Below are 23314 nucleotides of genomic sequence, written 5' to 3'. Positions count from 1 at the left end.
CTAAAATTTTATTATATATATACCAGCGTCCAGATGTACACTAACATTTCCATATTTTTGCTTCTATCAATTAAAATAATAGAAGTTGTAAATTTTTATCTAATTATTTAAAAAATAAGTTATTTAAGATATAATGAAGACATTTTGTCAAAAAAAGATATAATGAAGACATATATCTTATATGATTTTTCAATTTGTACTTTACCACTTCTACTTGGTGGTACTATGTTAATTAATTTAATAAAATTTTCTATGAAAAAAACAAAGACCCATGTGAAGTAGGATTATTAATGCTTTTTAAATATCATCATAATAAAAATGCCACCATTTATGGGTATTTGAAAGTAGGGTATTTTGGTGTTTTTATCTTCAGTGTATAGTAGTGTTGTATTTTTTTTTCTTCGAAAATAGGCTATTTTAAAAAATAAAATCCGTTAACTGATGCCCTCAGCCAAAATATAAAATAATTGTAAATATGAGAGGGAGAGCTCCAGAGGTAGATGGTTTTATAATTTGGCACCCCACACTAACTTTTTTTCAAGCTGAGTTTTTTTTTTTTGACAATAAAAATACAAGCTGAGTTTTTTCAAGCTGAGTTAGAAGCCCTAATGCTGTAACCAAAAAATAAAAAAAAATAAAAACCCTGATGCTAGCTATTACTTTGGTCTGTCAGAATGGTTGACATATAATCTTTGGTTAGATTGTGATTTCTCTTAAGGTGCCATTTAATTTGGGAAAGGCTTATTTTTTCCCACCATGGGAAAGTTAGTTTTTAACCATTTGATTAAATAGGGAACACAATTTTATCATGGTCTTTCAACACACTATTTTTTTCTTCATCATCTTCCACCACCATCCTTCTCCCCTACCTTTGTGCCTTTTTTACTGTAACGGTATTTGAAGTTTTGAACCGTAACACATCTCACACCTCGATCTCTTCTTTAATTCAACACTTATACAATGTGTTTTCTCTATCAATATCAAAAGAATAATCTTTTCTTCAATTCTTCATCCTTATACTCACAAAATCCATGACCTTTTGGTTTTCCAGTTTTTCTATCAGCAACTAATCTGTACATAACAGAAAATCAACTCCCTTATACCAAAAAATTCAGAGCATATGATTGTTCATCTTTCCATTATTATTTTCATCTCAAAATTAATTATAAATCCAGAAAATTAGGAATGAAAAATAAGAAATTTAAAAAAAAAATCCAAAATCATCACAAAATATAGAGAAAGTGAGGGAGATCTAGGTGTTAAACATGGTGGTGGTGGTGGTTATGATGGTACTGTTCCGAGAGAGGAGAGGAGAAGGACGTAGAGAGAGAAAGTGAGAAATTTGGTTGATGTTTGTGTGGTTGAAGAGGGAGGGAGGGAGAAAAATTGAGTGTTGAAGGAGTATGATATGATAAGAGTGTATTCTTCATTAGATCTAATGGTTAAAACTTACTTTCCCATGATGGAAAAAAACTAGTCTTTCCCAAATTTAATGGCACATTCTCTCAAACCGTTCAATCTTTTTCTTCATGCAATTTGGTTCCTTAATAGTAAAAAATTTATGGTGTAATTATAATTAGTTATTTTTTTAAGTCACAAGATTAAATCTATAGTGCTTAGGGATACATAGAATCCTTCTTCATTTATTTTATTTAGAAAGATAAAAACACGATGAGAAGTTTGAAAAAAAAAATATAAATAATTAAAAGCAGTAAGACTCATTTAAATTCTCCATTTATCTTACTCCTACTCCTTTTTTTTTTTTTTTTTGGTAGATTACTCCTACTCCTTTTAATAACTTTTAAAAAAACTGATTAACAATTTGGGAGAAAATCACCTTTGTGTGAATACCTAAACACTAAAGAGTTAATCTTGTGGCAATACAAAATCATCTCTATAAATTTCAAAGTATCTCATACTTACACGGAAGAGAATATTTGTGCCAATAAACTTGTATCGTCAATTAAAAATATGACTGTGTGAAATTCAATTCTTTTTTTTATCAGCTCAGATTTTTACCATCAATGATTAGAGCTACCTAATTTCATTTCATATAATTTATTATATGCTGTATGGATTTCGTTTTTGGCTCCCAAATTTTTTGTTTTCTTTATTTTTATTTGGGTGTCAACATATTTTGAATGCGAATGCATTGTGATGATGCATTTGGGATTTTAATTTTGCTTAAAAATATTAGTATAAACATTTGGTGCGTTTGATATGCTAAAAAATGAAGGATATGATAAAACAATTCCGATTGTTCCGTGTTTGATTTGTAAAACTGTTTCAAATGCATAATAAACTAGAGACTAGAAATATGACAAAAATTGAAATTCTTATTTCTTACTAAACGACAACACAACTTTAGCATAAAAATTAATTTCTAACATTTGCCAATAAAATGATTAGTTCAGATTTTTCTCTTTCTAAAATTTCAATAAGAACATACTCATATTTATTCTTGAAGTACCAGCATTTTGGCATTCAAAAAAAAGCATACGCTTAGAAAAAACAATTATTTTTCATCTTTCTCCTCAACTTCCTCGCAGTGACACAAAAACATACGGCACTTTTGAACACGAGGATGGCTACATATATGTGGACAATCATCGTCGTTATAGCAGAAAATAGGACCTGGTTTAAATTAAGAACAAATGAATATTACTAAAAAGGGATGAATGATTGTGTATAATATGAAAGTTTGAAATGTATGCGAACAAGGACTTACCGGCATTGGTGACATCAAGAATTAGAGAAATGAAAATGATGAAAGCATAAAAGAATTTGGAAATTTCAGCCATATTTTTTTTTTTTTTTTGCATTTGATATAATAGATAGAAAATTGATTAATCAGTTTATAAGTAAAAACCATGCATGGTTAACTTCAATTTAGTAGTCCTTAATTCTTAGAATTTTAAAAAGGCATACATAAAATATAAATTAGTGTTAAGTGTTTCTTAGTATATAAATGTATTGTATAAATCTTTTAGCTCACTCAATTGATCATCTAACCTTTTTGAAATTATCACAAAAAAATATCGATGATAGTAAAAGGTCATTTTTTTACGAAAATTTTATTATATATTTTTATTAAAATTATATTATACATACTAGCGTCTAAATGGACACTAACATTTCCATCCTTTTGCTTTTGCAATTAAGATATAATAGAAGTTGTAAAGTTTTATCAAATTATTTTAAAAAATAAGTTATTTAATTGATAACAAAGGACAAAATTGTAAAAATAGTTATGTGAAGAATAAATATTGGAGGAAAAATGACATTCATGCGTGCAAGCTTGAATAATAAAGAAAAACACGTCCATGAATATAACTTAGTTGATAAGGACATATATTGTTATATGCAGGGGTCGAGATTCGAAAGATGAATCCTAACCACTAAACTACTTGAAAAAAAAAAAAAAAAAAAAAAAAACTCTTTAGAACTTGGTGATACAAACTCCTTAACTTTTGATAACTGCCATGTATAACAAGTTGGAGCCTATCTTTGTTTTTTTCGTTACTTCAGCTGTTTATCATAGATTTAGTCACGTGGCAATAAAAAATCATCTCTATAAATTTCAGAGTCTCTCATACTTACACGAAAGAGAATATTTGTGCAGATAAATTTGCAATTTTTGAAGTCAATTAAAATATGACTCTTTGTAGAATTTAGTTCCTTTTTTAACGGTCCAAATTTTTACCATCAATTTAGAGCTACCTTATTTTCATTTCATATGATTTATTATCTATGGTCTGGATTTAGTTTTTGGCTACCCAAATTTCTGTTTTCTTTATTTTTATCTATTTGAGATACAGATACATCATGGTGATGCATTTGTAATTTTAACTTTGCTAAAAAATATTAGTATAAACATGTAGTAATAAAATATATATAATATTTTTGATATATTTTGTTCATAACAGGAGCAATAATTTTACATATGTCTAAATCAAACAATGTCGAGGCATTCATTAAATTTATTCTTAAGTACAAACATCATATGACTTATACAAAAATTATACACTTCGAAAATACATAAAAACTATTTTTCAACTTAATTATTTTGCAGTCATATTCTGTAGCAGACACACATGAACAAAAAACACTTTGGAACCTCGCGAGCGAAACATTTATGGCATCGACAATCCTTGCTAGTTAAGCAGAACACGCGATCTGTGATGAGAATAACTATAAAGAGATGAGTGATTATGTAAATCGTAAAGAACAAAATTTAAAACAGGTGTAAAAAGAACTTACCGTTGCTGGTCACAAGAACAATTAGAGAAAGAAAGATAATCAAAGCATCGGCGAATTTGAGAATTTTCACCATATTTTTTCTCCTTTGTATATAATAAACAAGAAATTAGCTGATCATTTTATAAGTAACAAAATCAAGTATGGTTAACTTCAATTTAGTGGTTTTTAGTACTTACGAAGTTGCAAAATGTCATTCATAAATTATGAATTATTGTTAACTAAGTGTCTCTTAGTTACACGAGCGTATTGTGTATTGTGTGTATCTTTTTAAGTGATTCAACTGATCACTCAACCTTAGAAAAATCTCACATGTAAATTTTGAAGATTATGAGAGGTCATTTTTTATAATAGATATTTGATAAGTGTATCAAAAATCGCGTAAATAATAAAAAGTTTGTATACATATGGTTTGTAATTAATTTACAGAAAAGTGATTTTTTTTTTTACAATTACATGTGAGCGATTTTATATTCCTATAGCAATCGTATACATAGAATCATTAAACTATTTTCCAAAAGTAAACTGTGCCAAATTTCAATTCATAAAAGGCCAGAGTTTGAGAATCATTAAACAAAAGGATGATTGAATAAGCATATGAACTCAATTGCATAGAATCACACGAATTACATAGCTCAAATAGATCAAAAGATATTCATCTTCATCCTAATCTAGAGAGATTCTTCTACTCATGGTAAGAATTACACATTGAAATATAAATTTTAATCCTTCAATCTTGTTTCCAAAAGCTGAATTTGTTCCCTTCTTCCTCTATGTGAAAATGTTTGAACCCTTTCTTTTTGCAGCCTTTTAGCTTTTATAAGGTTTGAAATTTGCTTGGTGCCCAAGTGCTCTTCGCAAGGCAGACCATTGTTGACGGTTGTAATGTGCATTTTAATGTTTTTCTTTTTGAGCTTACCATTTCCCTCCCCTTCTAGGATTCTCTCCATTTATAAAAATAAAACGAGATTGCCATTTAAAAAAAGATCCACAAAAAATATAAATCGTGGGTCCTACCGACTAGTGGGTCCCACCATCATTGATTATTTTTAAATTTTATTGTGTCTTTATCTCTCTAAATTAAAAAAATGGGAAAGATCTAAAATAAAGAGGATATTGATTCATTGATAACATCCATAATAGCACTTACGTCAATCGGCAAACGATAAACATGTTCAATTAATATGAAAGGACAAAACACACCACAAAGAGCTCTGGTTAGGGAGAATTTAAGTGTAATATTTAACTTCTCAAAACAAGTTTATTTTTTTGAGGGGAAGACAAATAAGTTTATTTTTTTGAGGGGAAGACAAATAAGTTTATATTACTAAAAAGTTAAAAAATTTGTAATTTAATATAAAGTATAAAATTTATAATAATAATTATAATAATAGAAAATACAAAATTATTCATGTTTATTTAGGAAGGCTAATTTAATAGGTCTAAAAATCTTTTTAAATGGCTTATGACCTGATATTTTTAACTAAATAAACTTGTAAAAAAGCATTAGCCTACCTTGTTTAACAAAAAAACTGATCTGGTTTGACATAGGCCTCTGTAAACTAGCCTGTCATATTCCCACCGACCTCTAGTAAAACTTTTAGTCACAATCCATGTTTCCCCCTAAAAATTGTGATTTTTGGCGCAAAGAAAAGTTGTTTTTTACCCCAATGTTGAATCTATAGACATAATGTCACATTTTTTTAATGTAAAGTGTGTCATAAAGTATTATAAATAAAGATAGAGAAATCCGATAGCATCACCAATGATTCTATTTAGAATGTTGCTCTTCACCCAACATATTTTGCTCGCGTCGTGCAGCCATGTCAAAAATGTCATTGCGCAAGTTAAGTTACACTGCGTGATTTAACTTGCGCATCTTATAACCTCTGCGTGACTTAAGTCACGCATCACTGGCCTATGCGCGAGTTAACTCACGCACGTTGGCTGGTGGTCAGAACTGAAGAACAAACGTTTTTTGTATGGTGGTCAGGTTTTCAACCTTCAATCCACACGTTTTCTACAAACTTCTCACATTTTTTTGACCACATTTATGGTGGTTATAACCTACACTACCATTCCCACCTATAAATACCCCTCCTTACTTCCCTATTTTCTCACACCATCTCACTTTCTCCCCCTGCTCACTCTCTCCCTCTATTTCTCTTCTTTCTTTCTTTTTTCAATATTCTCTTTGGGGGCAAAAGTGATCAAACTTCTTCGAGGTAAAACAGTGAGTAGTCGACTTGGGGAACTGATCAACCCTTGAGATAAGTTTAAATCTGCTTTTTTTTACTCCATAAACTTTTACCGTGGGTAAAAAGATTCTTGTTGGGGTATAAAAAAAACCAAATTTAAATTTAGCCCAATGGTTGGTGATGTATTTTCCCCAAGAAGATTGATTACTTTTTACCCCAAAAGGGAGAAAATAAGTAGAATAAATTAGTGAATTTGAATAAATTATTGTATCAATTATTGTATGAATTCTATTAATAAAATGAGATATTGTTATATGCCTCAATTTTGTTCATTCCTTTTTATATTTGCTTTTATTTTCTAATTTTGTATTTAATGAATAAATATTAATTTAGTTCATTTACTTTTATTTATATTTGTATTTATGTAATGAATAATATCGAATCAATATTAATTTAATAAATATTAATGTATGAATAATTAGAATAAAGTAAATAAAATAATTTAGAATAAAGTAAATAAAATAAATTAGAATAAAGTTAATAAAATAATTTGAATTAAAAATTGCGATAGCATGAATTCGAATAAATATTGCGATAGCGTGAATTTGAATAAAAATTGCGACAGCGTGAATTCAAATAAAAATTTGAATAAAAAGTCAATAAATAACTTATATAGCTGATTCTCAGTAATACATGTTTTTATTATTACATTACATTTTGGAATGTACCTTCCAACTGCAACAATTATCTTACCACTGAATGGGGAAAATTCAAACTTGCTAAGCAGCAGGACTCCAACATACGATCATCATCTTGAATGATGGTATTCAAGTGTCAAAAGAATGAGGTGCATTTCTTGACACTTGAATACCAGCATTCAAGATGCTTATCGAATGTTGGAGTCATGCCGATTAACAAGTTTAAATTGCCCCATCCAGAGCAAGACAATTGTTGTAGTTGGAATGTGCATTCCAACTACAACAATTGTCTTACCTTTGAATGGGCCAAATTTAAACTTGCCAAGCAACATGACTCAAGCATTTCCCCCGTCATTCATGTTTTCCTTTGAAAAGAATAAATTTTTGTTAGGCTTGCTTTAGATGATGGTATTCAAGTGCCAACGAAATGAGGTCCATTCCTTGACACTTAATACCTTCATCTAAACCAGCCTAACAAAAATTTATTCTTTTCAAAGGAAAACATGAATGCTGAGCGAAATGCTTGAGTCCAGGCCCTTTGGTAAGTTTGAATTACCCCATATCAGAGGTAAGACAATTGCTGTAGTTGGAATGCACCTTACCCTAACTAATGACGATCTTCTGGTGGAATCAAGTTGTTGATGATATCTTCAGTTGATCTCAGCAACGTTACCCGCATATCGATCCACTGGAACATGTTGTGCTCCCAAAACATGTTCGTCACATTTTCGTCGTTCTTTAACTCCACCCAAGTGAATGATACTCTCCCCTCGTCGAGCGTTGAATTTTTATACCGAACTAATTCCACCCTCCTTGTGTCTTTGAGGTTGACTCCTTGGTTAACCTCATTCAGTTGATCCTTGAGACCTCTTAACGTTAAATCAAGGCACCGAACCTTCAACCTCTGAGGTTCTCCGCCATTGAATTCTGCATGAACGTGGATCCACCCGACCATTGCTTCACATCTAATCTACACAATAATAAATTAAACACAATCAATGAAAAACTCATTCCAACATTTTATCAAACACTTGGAGTGCAAATTATACATAAACCCTAAAAATGATAACTACAACATAAACATGCAAACATCTAAATAATTAAGCAATATTACTCATTTGCATGTAATATTGTATCATATCTTGCAAATTGGATCTCACAAAAGATAAAAAAAAAATACATACATCACTAACTTATGTCATGTATCAATAATGATCATAATTTTCAGAGCTTTTGAAATGAATGAATTGTTCTCTCTCATTCAATGAATAATACCATTATCTTACTTAATAAAAATGGGAAATTACATCCAAGTTGTGTCGACCTTTAACTTAATTTTATGTAATACTTTTTTGAATGTCATTTTTGTTCTTTTAATCAATTTGTATATAAATCTTCAAGAATCAAATATATGATTTTATTTGAAGGGATGATTTTATTTAGATTTGACCTCTCTTTTTTTAAAGAAGATTTGACCTCTTAGTATTCAAATCTATATTGTTTCACTTACGTTTTCATATGAATTTTAGATTTGATATTTAAAAATTCATATACAATTTCCTAAAAAAAATAATTTCATATACAATAGATCAAAATGATATAAAGGTAACGTGAAAAAAGATAAATGATAATATTATTATTTAAAAATTAAATTAAGAGTTCGAAGTGCTTATAAAATCATGAATCATCATCATAATATTGATACTACGATTACTTCTAAGACTCTTTCGCACAAGGATATTCCCTAGAAGGTTGTTCTTTTTGCTTGGCGGTTGTTCCGTAATAGGTTGCCAAATAAGGATAATTTGCTTCGTCCTGGAGTTATAGTTGCTGATGACAGATTGTGTGTTGGCGGCCGTGGCTCGGTAGAATCTTCTTCTCACTTATTTTTACATTGTAAAGTTTTTGGGGAAGTCTGGAACTTTATTCATCGCTGGTTGGGTGTTTGCTTGGTGCTCCCAAATGTGCCTGCATATTACCTCAATCACTTTGGTTTTTTTATTGGTGGCTTCTGTTCTAAGGTGCGGCATTCTATTTTGTATCTGATTTGGTATGCTACTGCGTGTGAAATATGGAAAGAAAGAAATAACATTTTATTCAATGGTAAAGAATGTTGAACATATCAAATTGCTGAAAAGATTACGTCTCTTTCTTATTTGTGGTTGAACGCGAAACTTCCTAATCTCTCTTTCAACTACCATGGATGGTGGCTTAGTCCGTTCACTATGTTGGGGATATGCTAATACTATTTCTTTCTCTGTTTGAGAGTCACTGTTTATTTGTTTCCCTTTTCGTAAATATGTTTGTGACTTTAGTTCTTATCCTGGTACGCCTTATGCTAGGAAGAACTTTTTGATTAACTAATATATTTCATTTTAGCACCTTAAAAAAAAATAAAAAATAAATTAAGAGATAATTTTGTTAAACCATGGTGGAAAAAAAAAAAAAAAAAAAAAAACTGAAAACCGAAACATCAACGGTATAAGCGTTCTAGAAGCCTAATATTCTAGTTTTCATCTAACCTTGCAACACCTTTATCTGAACGTGTTTTCCAATTTGATATGGAAGAAGGGAACACAAAGAAAGGGTTGGAAGGAACCGGCTTAGTTTTATCCATCAACCGTCACTCTAACTTGAAATCTGCTTCCTCCGATGATAATTTCACTCAAATCATCACAAACATCAAATCCTCCAAAACTCCCGTAAGCAACCATTCTCACCACAATTTTTATTTTTTTTACGATTTCTCGTAGATATGTATTTAACTCTCGTGTTTCAAAATTTTTTGCAGGCTGTTATCAATTATGGCGCTTCATGGTATGTTATCACTTCTATCTCAAATTATTGAATTTGTTTCAACTGAACGCACGCCAGGTGTTTGATGTTAGAACTCTTAGAATATGTCACTCCACTAAAATGTCTGAACCGCTGACTTTGTAAAAACTTTACAAGTCTTTCTATCGATGTTAATGACCAAATTGATAGTAAGTTATCAAATAGATGGATCATTGATAATTTAACGTTTGCCTGAGGGACTGATCATATGAGTAATGTTTGATAGAGTTGAAGATGTTTTTGAAATGTTAATATTCTCAGTGACCTATTTGCGAGGGCTCTACAAAGTTAGGGACAAATTTTGTGGTTTACTCCGGTTAACTAGCATCACTTTATTGTCTTCCATTTTGTTGAGTATGGATCCTTGGCAGCTGAAGCTGTCTACCACACGATCTGCCGCATTAACTACAACCATTGAACTAAACCACTGGCTTTAATCTTAAATGAAAAGTAAAGGAAAGAAATGTTCTAACATAGGAGTAGCTTTCATCTGTGCAAATTCCCTTCTCTCTACAGAGAAATGAACGTTCATCTGTGCAAATGTAGATAAACTCATGTTTTGCTAATGCGAAGACCATTTGCCTACCTGAGTTTTAAAGAGTATAACCAAGAAATGACGAAGGGTTATGAACACCATAAAAAAGGTCACCCAAGCTGCAATTTTATTTTCTTCTAAGATTTTAAATTTTATTTTTTTCTATTAATTTCTAACTTAACCGTTGTATGCTGTGGTAGAGAGAGCAACATATATTAGAGTTGCTGAGAATCCATATCCCATTTCCTCCATCCAATAGAGTAGAAACTTATCAATTATAGTGTTGTAATGTGTTAATTATATCAATTTTAAGACAAATTGTTGACAGTTTCACTAATATTATTTTCCCTATTTTTTCAGGTGTGGCGTTTGCAGTCAAATTCTGCCTGCATTCTGTAGACTGAGCAACAAATTCCCAAAGCTTTCATTTATATACGCAGATATTGATGAATGTCCGGAAACAACTCAACAGATTCGATACACTCCAACCTTCCAGTTTTTTCGAAATGGTGAAAAGGTTGATGAGATGTATGGTACCGGAGAAGAGAGGCTGCATGATCGCTTGTGGTTGCACTCCTGAAGACATGTTTGATTTAGACATTATGTTTGCAATTTCCTATCATTAACAATTCAATGTATTTCATGTTGAATCCTAATTATTGAATGACACCATTGGAAACATAGGAAAACTTGTAAACAATTTAATTTTTTTTTTGAGGGATTGTAAACAATTTCATAAATTAACTCCAATGGGGAAATAATAATATCAAATCAATAACATCTAAGTTTACACCAATAACACAAGTTTGGTTGCAAAACTATCAATAGAGTGACAGGAAAATACAACCCATAATAATGAAATTTAAATGAAGTGGTAAAATAAAAAAACAAACGAAGTAGCTAATACTACATGCCCCTGTTGTGCTAACGTGCCCAACTAAGACATCATCATCTCTGTTTCCTTTCCGCATCCAATCCCTGAAGCGTATCTTAAATAAGAGATGAATATAGGCATTGAAGCTCCTTTATTTTCTTTACACTCAAAATCTGAAAGATGGCTACGATGATAACCACCACCACTAAAAATGCCATGGTAGCTTGCTAACTCAAGCCTTTGGCTTGAGTATCTTGACAGTCTCCCAGGTGAAATCAGGATCATCACGTCCAAAATGGCCGTAAGCAGCAGTCTTTTGGTACCTGAAGTTGCCACCTCTTTTGAGGTCAAGATTATTCGAAATCATTCCTGGCCTGAAGTCAAAATGCTCTTTAATAAGAACCAAGATGTCCTTGTCTGGAATTTTTCCTGTTTTGTATGTGTCAACAAATACAGAAAGTGGCTCTGGGACTCCAATTGCATAAGAAACCTGCACAATGCAACGTCTTGCAAGCCCTGAAGCTACCACACTTTTGGCTGCTTGCCTAACAATATATGCCCCACTTCTATCGACCTTGGTTGGGTCCTTGCCAGAGAAGGCACCTCCTCCATGAGCACCCCAGCCACCATAGGTGTCAATAATGATCTTCCTACCAGTGAGTCCTGCATCTCCATGAGGTCCACCAATAACAAACCGACCAGATGGATTGAGATGGAAGATAGTCTTGTCATCAAGGTATTTTGCTGGGATAACAGGTTTAATCACATGCTCTTTTAAATCTGCAGCAATTTTTTCATTTGTGACAGTTTCATCGTGCTGAGTTGAGATGAGGACGGTGTGCACACGGATTGGGACCATGGCTCCGTTATCATTCTGGTACTCAACAGTAACTTGGGTTTTACCATCAGGCCTAAGCCATGCGCATGTTTTGTTCTTTCTAACTTCAGTGAGCTTTGCACCAAGTTTAGTAGCAAGCACATGAGTAAGTGGCATTAGCTCAGGTGTTTCATCTGTGGCATAGCCAAACATGTGACCTTGGTCACCAGCACCAATTTCCTCTGGTTTTTTGGTCAAGTGACCATGAACTCCTTGAGCGATATCAGGACTCTGTTGTTCAATGTTGACAAGAACTTTGCAATTATCAGCATCAAGACCAACATCAGCTGATACGAATCCAATTCCTCTGCAAGTGTCTCGAACTATTTTCTCATAGTTCACGGTAGCCTTGGTTGTTATCTCACCAAAGACCATAACCATGTTAGTCTTTGTACATGTCTCACATGCAACCTTACTTTCCGGGTCTTGCTGCAAACATGCATCAAGGATGGCATCTGAAACCTGATCACACAGCTTGTCGGGGTGACCTTCGTTGACAGATTCTGAGGTGAAGAGGAAAGTTTCCATATCTGTTTTAAAAGGAGAAGAAAAAAAGGCATGGTAAGTTTTCTTGTAATATGAAGCAAACAATCTTGATTTTATAACAAGTACTATAATAAATTAACAAAACAACATTTATTCAATTTTCGTTACAGCTGCTATAGACTTTAATTGACTCATATCAATACTTTAGAAAGGAGTTAGGATCCTCTCAAAAGTACATAAAATGCTGTCATTGTTATTGTTATTAATCACAATCAGCTACAATAATGTCACGCAAAAGTTATAATGATAAGGAAAAAAGGTGTATGTGGAGTTGATGATAAGGAGCGACATTGTTATACGGTTGTTTCCTTGAATGTAGATCTGGAAACCAAAAAGAGTTTGACAATTGACAGATCCACAGCTGAATGATTACGATGGTGAATGAGATGAAAAGGAAGTGTTAAGATTGTCTGAAGTTCTATAAGCAAAAGCTACTTCTAGTTGCTTTGGCAAATAAATCTAAAACCACATTGCTAATGTTTCAATTATCATTCATATTGGCAGATCCATACCTTAACGTTCAATTATCAAATATGAAAAAACTATTTTTGGTTACTTTGGCAAGTAAATCTAAAACCACAATGCTAATGTTTCTATTATCATTCATCATCAACATTTTCTTCTTATTCACAACAAAACAAATAATTCTACAATATAGATCTATCTACTAGTTCCATAGCAAAGAAGAGCAGTAATGCAATATACATTATTATAAATCGTACAACATAATGGATCCAAATTGAGAACTGTAATAATTTGATTTCACGTACATTGAAATGAGAAGCTAGATCTGAAACAGGGATGCAAGAAAAGCAAGGCATTATAAATTTGGAACCAAGATCTGATGATAAATAGAAATGGTAAAAGAGAGAGAGAGAGTTACGTACCAAATGTGGTGGTTGGAGTGAGAAGGTAGAAGAAGAAGAGAAGAAGAAGAGCAACAAGCTGTTATTGATATAACAGAAAATGTGAGAAAGAGGAAGGGAAATAGAAAGGTAGCGGGTTCTATATATAGATAGATAGATAAACATATATGGGGATTTCAGAGAAACAGTTTTGACGAATGACTCGCTCCTCAAACAATTATTTGTTTTCATAAATGTGCATCGATTATTTCTCATTCCATTTGGATTAAACGTTATTTGGTATCCACCTTTTTCTTTTCGTATAATTTTATTTACTATACCTGTTGCTGTAGCATTATAAACATTATTATTACTCTTGCTTCCGTCGGGATAAATCTGACCCCTTCTCCTATTCCCGCCTACATATATAGGATATTTTAAGAAATTTTGCAAAATTTAATTTGAGTTAATTACTCTAACGTGATTTGTAATAAGTGTTGCGTGTTTGGTTTGCAAAACAGCAAGTACTGGACAAAACAGTACAAGATAGAACAATACAACACAAGGCAGAACAACATAGGACAAATTTTTTATGGCATTGAGTAATTTTTTGTTTTATACGATTTTTTAGGGATAAAAATGCTATTTTGGTATTTTAGACAACTTGTACGTGGGACAAAAAGTTGTGCTGTGGTTTGGTGAGGGACAAAAATATGAGTTTTTGTCCTGTCCCTTGCCTCTAGTTTGTCATGTACCTGAAACAGTTTTACAAATCAAACACTGGGCAACTAGAGTTGTTCTGTCCTGTCCTTCATTTTTTAGCAAATCAAACGTACCCTATGTCTCTCTAAAAATTATTAATTAATATTATAAATATTTTCCAATAATTAACATTATATCTCTTAATTACTACTGCCTTGAGAGAAATTTGAGCCTAGTGATAATATCTTAATGTGATAGAGAGAAACATGTCCAATAGAGAATCCAAACAAGTACTACTCTCTAGGATCGAGACTGTTCTGACTTAGGATAGATCCGATAAGAGGATTATAGTCAATTATAGTTAGCTTATAATATTACGTTTTCTAACCAATGAAAGTGGTAGACTCCTATCAACAACATGTCTTGAAATTTGGATTGAATTATCTCTTGTCAAGGATACTTATGAAATAGAAAACATTTTAGGTTAGATATACAATTTTTTTTAATAATGTTTCATGCTAGAGTTTAAAGCATTAGAAATTTAAGGGTTGATAAAGTGATTGATAAAAAGACATTTTTTATTTTTTTTACAAACAGAAAAAGGCGTATGTTAATTAGAATCCGCCTGCATATTGCTGTGAGAAACTAGCATTCCTCTTGCTATGAATTCATATCTTGCATATATTCTTGACGGAACGAATTGGGTTGTGTAGGAGACCAAAATTTTATACGCTTGATGGTTTTTTTGTTTTGTTACACTTTTGATGGTTTAGTTATGCTTGTGTGTAAGCTTTTTTTCAAAAATCATTTTGAAAATGAAATAACTATTTTAATAAGATTTTGGAAAAAAAAAAATCATTTTCATAATAAAAGAGAGAGAGAGAAAATAATAATTTATAGGGTATATGCTTTTTCAAACTGATTAATGAATTTTTTTTTTTTTTTTTTGAAGGGAACAAAACTCATTGCATTTCATTTATAATAATTGTTTCAATACAAGAAGGGATTTGATAATAAATGACGGGACTAACTAGAAATATAGCATCTCTTGAAAGCGCATGAGCTGCTGCATTTGCTTGTCGCCTAGTGAACTCTACCCTGGAGTTGATGAAAAGAGAGAGCTTTACAAGATGCAATGACATGTCCAAACTCAGAGACATTGTCTCTACCGGAGCGGAATGCATCACAAGTAATTTGTATCAACAATGACTTATGTTTTTTTTTTTTTTTTTTAAGTTTCTAAAGAATAATCTCCACATTATTTATATAAAAAATGAGTTTAAAAACATTTAAAACAAACATGCTCAATTATGTGACAACTTTTATGGTGGCTATGAATTGTATTAGGACAACTAGGAATAAGTATACCTTTGAGAACATTCACACTTTGGTATCTGATATGGTGCTTGAGATATGCGAGGTTAGGAAATTCAAGACTACTCATTCGCTTAATGTTGGCAGTGTTTCCATTATCATGGCCAAATTATTGGCAATTTTTCATGAAATGAAATTGATATTGGATAGAGGATTGAATCATGTGATTATTGAATCATGTTCAAAAGAAGCTGTGTCTTATATCAATATTTGGCGTGTCCTTCAACTAAGCCATTCAGATATATCATTGAAGATATTAACATGTTGTTGAGGATCATTGATTCTTTCAAAGTTTCTCATGCCTATTGGGAGGTTAATCAAGTGGCCGATGCTCTTGCTAAAGTTAGGAGGGCCATTTTTATAATATTTCAAAGTTTCTCATGTCTATTTTATCATTTTTATAATATTATTATAATTATTATTTAAATTATCAATTAAAAATTAGTTAAACTCATTAAAAATATAAACAATTCATAACGATAGGGACCAATTCATAATAATAGGAAAAATATCAGACACTAAGAAAACCTTATTCTGACATTATATATAAAAAAAAAAATTATGTTCTAGTGTAACATCTTTTGACTCAATTTTTACCTTTCTTTTAATTATTTTTTTTACCATTTTATCACTTTTGCAAATAAAGCGGAAAGACAGAGATAGTAATAGTAATATAATGGACAGAGCTTATATATAGTAATGGAAGCTTCTGCAAGGTAATCAATTATTTGGTTTTGAAAATTGATAATAAGACAATTGAAGTTACACAGGCTGTTCCCTTTGACTTATGCTGTTTCTTCTGTGAATGTGAATAAAAATCTATTCAACCATCCATCTTGACCTTTATAGTTTCTATACCTTCCTTAAACTCTCTCTCTCTCTCTCTCTCTCTCTCTCTGCAGATTAAAAGAAGAAGGGAGAAAAAAATGGGAAGATCTCCTTGCTGTGACAAAGCTAATGTAAAGAAAGGTCCATGGTCTCCTGAAGAAGATGCAAAACTAAAGGAATACATAGAGAAACATGGAACTGGAGGAAACTGGATTACTCTGCCAAAAAAAGTTGGTTAGTACATACAAATCACCAATCATATAATATATAGTATTATTCTCTCCAAGATGCTTATGATAATATATATGAATGGATATATATTTACTTTTTGTTCCTTTGTCATGTTTTTCTGATTGTGATTATTTTTCCACTCAGGTTTGACAAGGTGTGGCAAGAGTTGTAGACTAAGATGGCTTAACTATCTCAGACCAAACATTAAGCATGGAGAGTTCTCTGACTCTGAAGATAAAATAATATGCACCCTCTTTGCTAGCATTGGAAGCAGGTAGCCTCTTTTTCATTTAATTATCATCTCAACTTTCATTTCTACCATTTTTTATGCTTCCATGAAGGATGAAAACAATATAGTTAATTTCCAATTGAAGAGAAAAATAAGAGATGCACAAAGAAGTATTGGAAAGTTTTATTTTTCCACTTATATTATAAAATAGCTTAAGTGAAGTGCCAGTTTGGATTCAGATTCTCTGGAGTCGAATCCGAGATAAAAGAGATTCTCTGCAATCACGCAATCTCAAACCGCTAGTATTCTAAATTTATCAAACTAATTTACAATTAGACCAAATACATATATCTTTTTACTTATATTTAAGACACCCGAAATGTGGAATCTCCTCTCATATTCAAAAGAATGTGGTATGATCTTTGATCAAGATCAAATAGTCCATATTCACAACTGCGTAAATGCAAACAATCCATTTCCCGTTCAATATACCAAGTATTTTTTTCTTTTAGATGTTCTCATCACCTCATGCATTCCAAATTAATTAAGATCTTGATCTTGAGTCTCAATGTTAAAAACTTCCATATTATTGGTAATTTTTCAAAATTTTCACTAAGTGCAGATGGTCAATAATAGCATCTAAGTTAGAAGGCAGAACTGACAATGATGTAAAGAACTACTGGAATACCAAGCTTAAGAAAAAGATTATGTCCATGAATCATTCAGTGGAGATGAAACCTCAACAAGTTACCCTTTTATCCATCCTTCAAAACTCAACAAAATCATCTCCATCGTTATCATTCACAAACAGCTCCTTTTCCTACTCATCTACATCATCAAGTCTTCTGAGTGGAAATTCTTCTACTTCTGCAGCACAAGAAAGTTACATTAGTCCCTCTAAGAACAATAGCAAAAACCAAATCAACCATGTCATAGATCAAGGACTTGTTGAAGAGTGTGGTGATGCAACTTTTGTAGAGCAGAATAATATTGATTCTGTTGATTACATATACAGTGAGGTGGAAGATAGTGAGAAGTTAATGTTCTCTAATGCTGGTAGTGTTAATGGATTGTGGGGAGAAAATCCATTGGATTATGGTATAGATGAAATTAAACAGCTAATAAGCACTTCTGCATCTACTAGTAGTTGCAACAACTTTTTGTTTGATGAGTAAAAGACAGGAAAAAGTCAAGAAGTTGTGATGGATGATGCTGACTATGTGACTAAAATGAACAAGAGTTAAAATTAGATATAGTTTGCGCCTTTGTGATATTGGTTTTTATGTATTGAATGAATAGAACCACTTTCTTTGTTTCATATACATTTTAGATGTTTCCTCTTTTGCAATTACATTTAAACCAACCATATAAATGTCATAAAAAAAAAAAAAAATGAAGGAAGAAAAGAGGAAAAAGGAAGAAACCTAGTTACTTAATTTGAGTACCTTTATCTTTCAAAAATTATAAATAGGCTTGCAGCTGTTTATCTATTTCTATTTTAATGAATGTCTTATATTAAATATGCTTGATAGTTGATATAATCTAACACATATTTTTTTATTTTAAAAAAGCCGAAGGATATAAATGAACTATTCTATGCGCAAAGTGTGTCTCGAATAGAAAACGACAGAAAATCATGATATGCCGAGAACTATAAGCACAATGCAAACAAAAAAAAACCTCTGAAATAAGAGCTAATGCAACAACTCATAGGGCTAAGCAACATGATATTCAAATCATACACAAAATAGGCAATCAATGCTTTTAACCACCCACACGGTCAATTAATTGCGTCAAAGATATATGATTCTTCATGATCAAGACCGTATTATTTCTCTCTTTTCAAATAACCTAATAACATATGTCATCTAAAACGTCATAAAGATAATTGAGACTCCTTGAAACTCTAAGAAGGCTATTGAACTATTGCGTGTAAATGATCCTGATTAGATAACACACAAGAAATGTCTAACCAACACATAATCCTTCCCACACCTTCCCAAAAAAGTGCAATCAACAAGTAGATATTGCGCGCTTTGCATCATTTTTTCTTCTTCTTCATATTCGTGCAATCTTATTCTTATCTTACATATGATCTTTATTTATTTTATTTTATTTTATTTCTTTCCTTTTTATTTTTTCTTCTAACAAATTATGTACTAAACAGTCATCTAATTTTCTATTCTTTTTCTTAGCATATTTCTTAAACCAATTACTTTTTGGGTGAGATTCTTAAACCAAATTGACCAAGCCTAAAACACTCACCAATGTTTTACCAATTTGATTGTGACATCTATTATAAATTGAAGGGTGACATATAAACATGTTTTTCTTAATGAGGTAAACATGTGAAACTTACTTCTAGAATGATAATATATGGTGCCTCATAATTGGGGCATGGCACGGCAATCATGGAATGACTTTGAAAAAATAATTGTTCTAGATTCGTAGACATCAGTTAGCCTGCAAGGACGTAGCATGCTGTGATGGAATTTTATGGTTAATTATCAGTATAAGACAATAATCATCTCCACTAAATATTTTTTAAAAGCAATATGAAAGCAATACTGGCTATCAAATTTGATCTGAAAGCGAGTTTTTTTGTAAATAAATCCAAGTAGGGGGACATGGATTTTAATTAAATACGGTATTTAATTAAAGCATGCATATGACTCAAAATTTCAACTCATAAAATAATCACTAGTGGACTGTGGACATGACCATAGTTATTGGACTCTAAAGATGTATGAGCTTAAATATATGAATATTGATGCCTTGTTGGTGATGGTGAATCGTTTAGAAGAAAAAAGATATTAGTTGAATGTTCCAACGGAAGTAATAGAAAAAGTTACAAGATAAAAATGCTTTGACCATCTGTCAAAAAAAAAATGCTTTGACCTCTTCCTTTAATTTGTAATTTTTTTGTAGAGATTATAACAAAATTTTAGATATTTATAGAGATTATTAATTAATCTTTTTAAAGTAACTACAAAATAATAAACTCTTATTAGATTTCTACATGTAGACTATGAATGTCCCCTTTTTTTCTTCTTATAATAGAGATTAAAATATCAGATTAGTATCTCAGACTCAAAGCAAGGCACGATTTCTAATAACCACGAATGCTTTTAGATTGTAGTTTGTAAATGTCAAATAAGAAGTCACTCTTAATAAGCAGCATCCAAAGAGTTGAGCTTCTAAAATACAGACTGAATCTACGCCTTTTGCTGAATAGTGAATTTTTAAACACGCATTTAATCAAAATAATTGAAACAATCAACCTCAAATTTCTTTGAAGCGTCATTTCTTTAATAATTTAATCACAAAATATTGGATTTCAACAAAACAATTGAGGAAATTAATGTTGTCAAAAAAAATAAAAATTGAGGCAATTAATGTCAAAACCGATTAATTTTTTTTCTACATAAGAATGCATGTTTTATATCATTTATCTTAACTTTTCATTAAATTTGCACATATACTAATAATACATGAATCGGTGAAAAAAATCTAAACGTTCAATCTATTTATCTCTTCTATATTTTAAAGTGAGCTTGAATTAATCTTATGTTTGGATTGTGCATATATGATACTCTATGAAGAGTTCTCTCATTCTCTTAAAACCTTGCAACTATTTACTATCAATTTAATGTCTAATTATATTATACAACTAATAACACAAAAAACCGATGCATTCATGTACAACTATGTGTATACAAATTTTTAAAACAAATATAATAATACTAATACAAATTGGTATTATTATAACCACCTTTCTTTTCCTATTTCTTAACTACTCCAATACTCATTCACATTAATTCATGTCAAATTTTAATCATTAGAATTGTGTGTGTACATACATAATTTGTGCATAGGTGTTACATGTTTGTAGTATACATTTTAGTTTTGGGTCATCATCACATTCTCTAAGAAACTTGTGAATGGTTTTCAAGTTTGTATGGTGATTTTTGCTTATTTTTCTGATATGTCTTGGCTATTCATAAGTTTATGTGATAGGATAGAGACTCAAAGTTACTCTATTATATACATTGGTCAAATATTTTATCTCTAATTTTTATGATTGACGTGAGAATCAATATGCATTGATCGAACATTGCATCTCTAATTTTTATTTTTTTTATAATATTGATCCGGTGTTTTTTCATTCATTTCTTTACTCAATGTTGTACCATTGTTATTCCTACTATAAAAAAAATAAAAAATAATTTTTTTTCTTCTTAATTTAACTTCATTTCATGTAGTTTTGTTCCATCATGTATAGTTGTGAATTGTGATTATATTGGACAGAAGAACCTAATAATTTTTTTTAAGGGAAAAACCTAATCATGTATAGTAGCTTTTTTATATGGGTTTTTTGGAAGGAAAAAAAAAACGTAGAACCATATATGAGAAAGTGGTAGAAAGTTTAGGCCACAAGGCATTACATTCAAATATAAAAAAATAAAATAAAAAATTATTGCATTATGGTGAACTCAACAAACAAATATATGCACTATTAGGGTGTGTGTGGTTTGGAAGAGAAGTTGTGAAGAGAGAAATAGGTAAGAGAGAGTTTGAAAAGAGAGAAATAGAGCAGATTTAATATATGGTTTGGTTTAAGAGAAAGATGAGAGAAAGAGAAGAGAGAGAAGTGTGTTTGTTTTTTATAATGACAAAATACCCTTAAATAAAAAAGTTCAATATATTTTTTATTTTCAATTTGATTTCTTATGAAACTTATTTATTTCTTCAACATTGCTTTGATTCAACCCAACAATCTTATAAATCTGAAAAAACATTACCGTCACCATGCAATCGAAATGCTAAAACAGAGTCCACAAAATAATAAGTTTCAAAGTTTCACCAACTTGACAAGAAAATACTTAAAAAAAAAAAGATTTATTCTTACCGATCAACAAATTATTATTATATATTTATATAAAAGAAGGAAAAAAATTCGGAAAGATGGTTGAACTGGGATTGGGAGGTGGGGAGATTCAATGAGAAAAGAACAATGTTTTATATAAAAATCATAGAAATGGTACAAATGTGAAAAATGGAAGGAAAAAAAAAGGGGTGGGGGTACTAATGTAAATTGAATGAAAAAAGCCCTTTCTTCTCACTTTCTTCCCTGTGGTGGGGAGATTGAAAAAATCAATGGGTCCCACGAATTTTGTTTCTCTCTCCACAACTTCTCCCCTATCCAAACAAGAGAAATAGACCTCTTCAACCAAACAAAGGCTTATAATATTTAGGGTAAAATAGTATAGTGTCTTCTTCAAACTAATAATACATGATCTATACAAATTCTACCATATATGTCTTTAAATCTACGATATAAATCCATATAAATTCTTTTATTTTTAAACAACACTCATTTTTTAATATAAATTAATATTAACATAATAATCATTTTAGTGCATTTTAAAATATTATCAATCTTCTAACTATATGAATATATAGTTATCACAATTTTTATTTTCTTATTTATAAAAAAGTTACAAGTAAGTATTATAATCAAACCCAACTATAAAAAAGTATTATAATCAAATCCGTGCAACGCACGGGTTATATACCTAGTTTACACCATAAACAAACAAAAATCTTGCATGAAAATCATGATCGAAATAAGCATTTATGTCATAATACTACTGCAATTATACAAAATAGAATTTACCCTCAAATTTATAACCATGTTTGGACAAACACCAAACCATGAATATATTTAGAAATTGAAACATTATCTTACTTACATGGGTTCAACTCATATCCAAACATACCATAGACCTTTTACTACTTTGATCCAATTATAGTTGTCAAAAAGGATGACCCGATCCGTTTAGGTCCGGCCCGACCGGGCCAAGGACCGGACTAAAAAGCCCGGTTTGAATATGGGCTGGAAAAATAGAGCCCGAGCCCGGCCCTTTACGAGCTCCCGGGCTAACGGGCCAGCCCAGGCCCGTTTATTTTTTCTTCATTTTTTTTCATTATTTAAGGACCGAAAACATAATAACATAAATGTACACAAAATTTATAGTGAACAAAAGATAAATTAAGTTTGGTCCAAGAGAATAACAATTATCCATACTAAGATAGTAACATTAACATAATTGTACACTAAAAAAGTATATTTATTAAATTCATTTGCTAATCAGTATAGTTACTATATATAATTTTTTTAGGGAACAACATAGTCACTATATTGTCTTGCAAGATCCACATATATGATATAATTAATTAATTAGCCAACACATGTAAAAATAAATTAAAAAAAGTAAGAAAGAT

General features: G+C 31.0%; 3 protein-coding genes and 1 long non-coding RNA gene across 5 annotated transcripts; 2 read left to right on the top strand and 2 right to left on the bottom strand.

Annotated features, from left to right (window-relative positions):
* Positions 1–2318: 2318 nt before the first annotated feature.
* Positions 2319–2888, bottom strand: LOC11431887 (uncharacterized). Its single transcript, XR_003006947.2, has 2 exons — positions 2729–2888; positions 2319–2634 (listed from the first exon to the last, which is right to left on the bottom strand). It is a non-coding gene; the product is annotated as an uncharacterized lncRNA (long non-coding RNA).
* A 6795-nt stretch (positions 2889–9683) lies between these two features.
* LOC11432952 (thioredoxin-like 3-3) lies at positions 9684–11277 on the top strand. The gene is made up of 3 exons (NM_001422395.1): positions 9684–9855; positions 9945–9970; positions 10884–11277. Exons 1-3 carry the CDS (start codon positions 9715–9717, stop codon positions 11101–11103), a joined length of 387 nt encoding a protein of 128 aa, NP_001409324.1. The 5' UTR covers positions 9684–9714; the 3' UTR covers positions 11104–11277.
* Positions 11276–13917, bottom strand: LOC11432371 (S-adenosylmethionine synthase 3). Of its 2 annotated transcripts, XM_024770556.2 has the most exons (3): positions 13708–13917; positions 13591–13610; positions 11276–12804 (listed from the first exon to the last, which is right to left on the bottom strand). In XM_024770556.2, the coding sequence occupies exon 3, from the start codon at positions 12800–12802 to the stop codon at positions 11630–11632; it is 1173 nt and encodes a 390-aa protein (XP_024626324.1). In that variant the 5' UTR covers positions 12803–12804; positions 13591–13610; positions 13708–13917; the 3' UTR covers positions 11276–11629. The 2 variants fall into 2 exon arrangements, with proteins under 2 accessions (XP_024626324.1, NP_001409323.1); NM_001422394.1 differs by lacking the exon at positions 13591–13610 and having other exon boundaries at positions 11277–12804; positions 13708–13815.
* Positions 13918–16485: 2568 nt separating this feature from the next.
* On the top strand, positions 16486–18351 carry LOC11421491 (transcription factor RAX2). The gene is made up of 3 exons (XM_003625633.4): positions 16486–16803; positions 16945–17074; positions 17652–18351. Exons 1-3 carry the CDS (start codon positions 16668–16670, stop codon positions 18202–18204), a joined length of 819 nt encoding a protein of 272 aa, XP_003625681.1. The 5' UTR covers positions 16486–16667; the 3' UTR covers positions 18205–18351.
* The last annotated feature ends 4963 nt before the right edge of the window (positions 18352–23314 follow it).

This window comes from Medicago truncatula, chromosome 7 (genome assembly GCF_003473485.1).
Source record: "Medicago truncatula cultivar Jemalong A17 chromosome 7, MtrunA17r5.0-ANR, whole genome shotgun sequence".
Taxonomy (NCBI): Eukaryota; Viridiplantae; Streptophyta; class Magnoliopsida; order Fabales; family Fabaceae; genus Medicago; species Medicago truncatula.
The sequence above is the reverse complement of the archived record's forward strand: the minus strand, read 5'-3'. Positions and strand labels throughout refer to the sequence as shown.

What these genes read in the sequence shown, in the direction of transcription:
- LOC11421491 (XM_003625633.4), top strand. Translation starts at nt 16,668, where the DNA reads ATGGGAAGATCTCCTTGCTGTGACAAAGCTAATGTAAAGAAAGGTCCA. An exon ending in TACTCTGCCAAAAAAAGTTG is followed by an intron (nt 16,804 to 16,944) that starts GTTAGTACATAC and finishes TTTTCCACTCAG; the next exon opens with GTTTGACAAGGTGTGGCAAG. An exon ending in TTTGCTAGCATTGGAAGCAG is followed by an intron (nt 17,075 to 17,651) that starts GTAGCCTCTTTT and finishes CACTAAGTGCAG; the next exon opens with ATGGTCAATAATAGCATCTA.
- LOC11432952 (NM_001422395.1), top strand. Translation starts at nt 9,715, where the DNA reads ATGGAAGAAGGGAACACAAAGAAAGGGTTGGAAGGAACCGGCTTAGTT. An exon ending in TCAAATCCTCCAAAACTCCC is followed by an intron (nt 9,856 to 9,944) that starts GTAAGCAACCAT and finishes AATTTTTTGCAG; the next exon opens with GCTGTTATCAATTATGGCGC. An exon ending in ATCAATTATGGCGCTTCATG is followed by an intron (nt 9,971 to 10,883) that starts GTATGTTATCAC and finishes CTATTTTTTCAG; the next exon opens with GTGTGGCGTTTGCAGTCAAA.
- LOC11432371 (XM_024770556.2), bottom strand. Translation starts at nt 12,802, where the DNA reads ATGGAAACTTTCCTCTTCACCTCAGAATCTGTCAACGAAGGTCACCCC.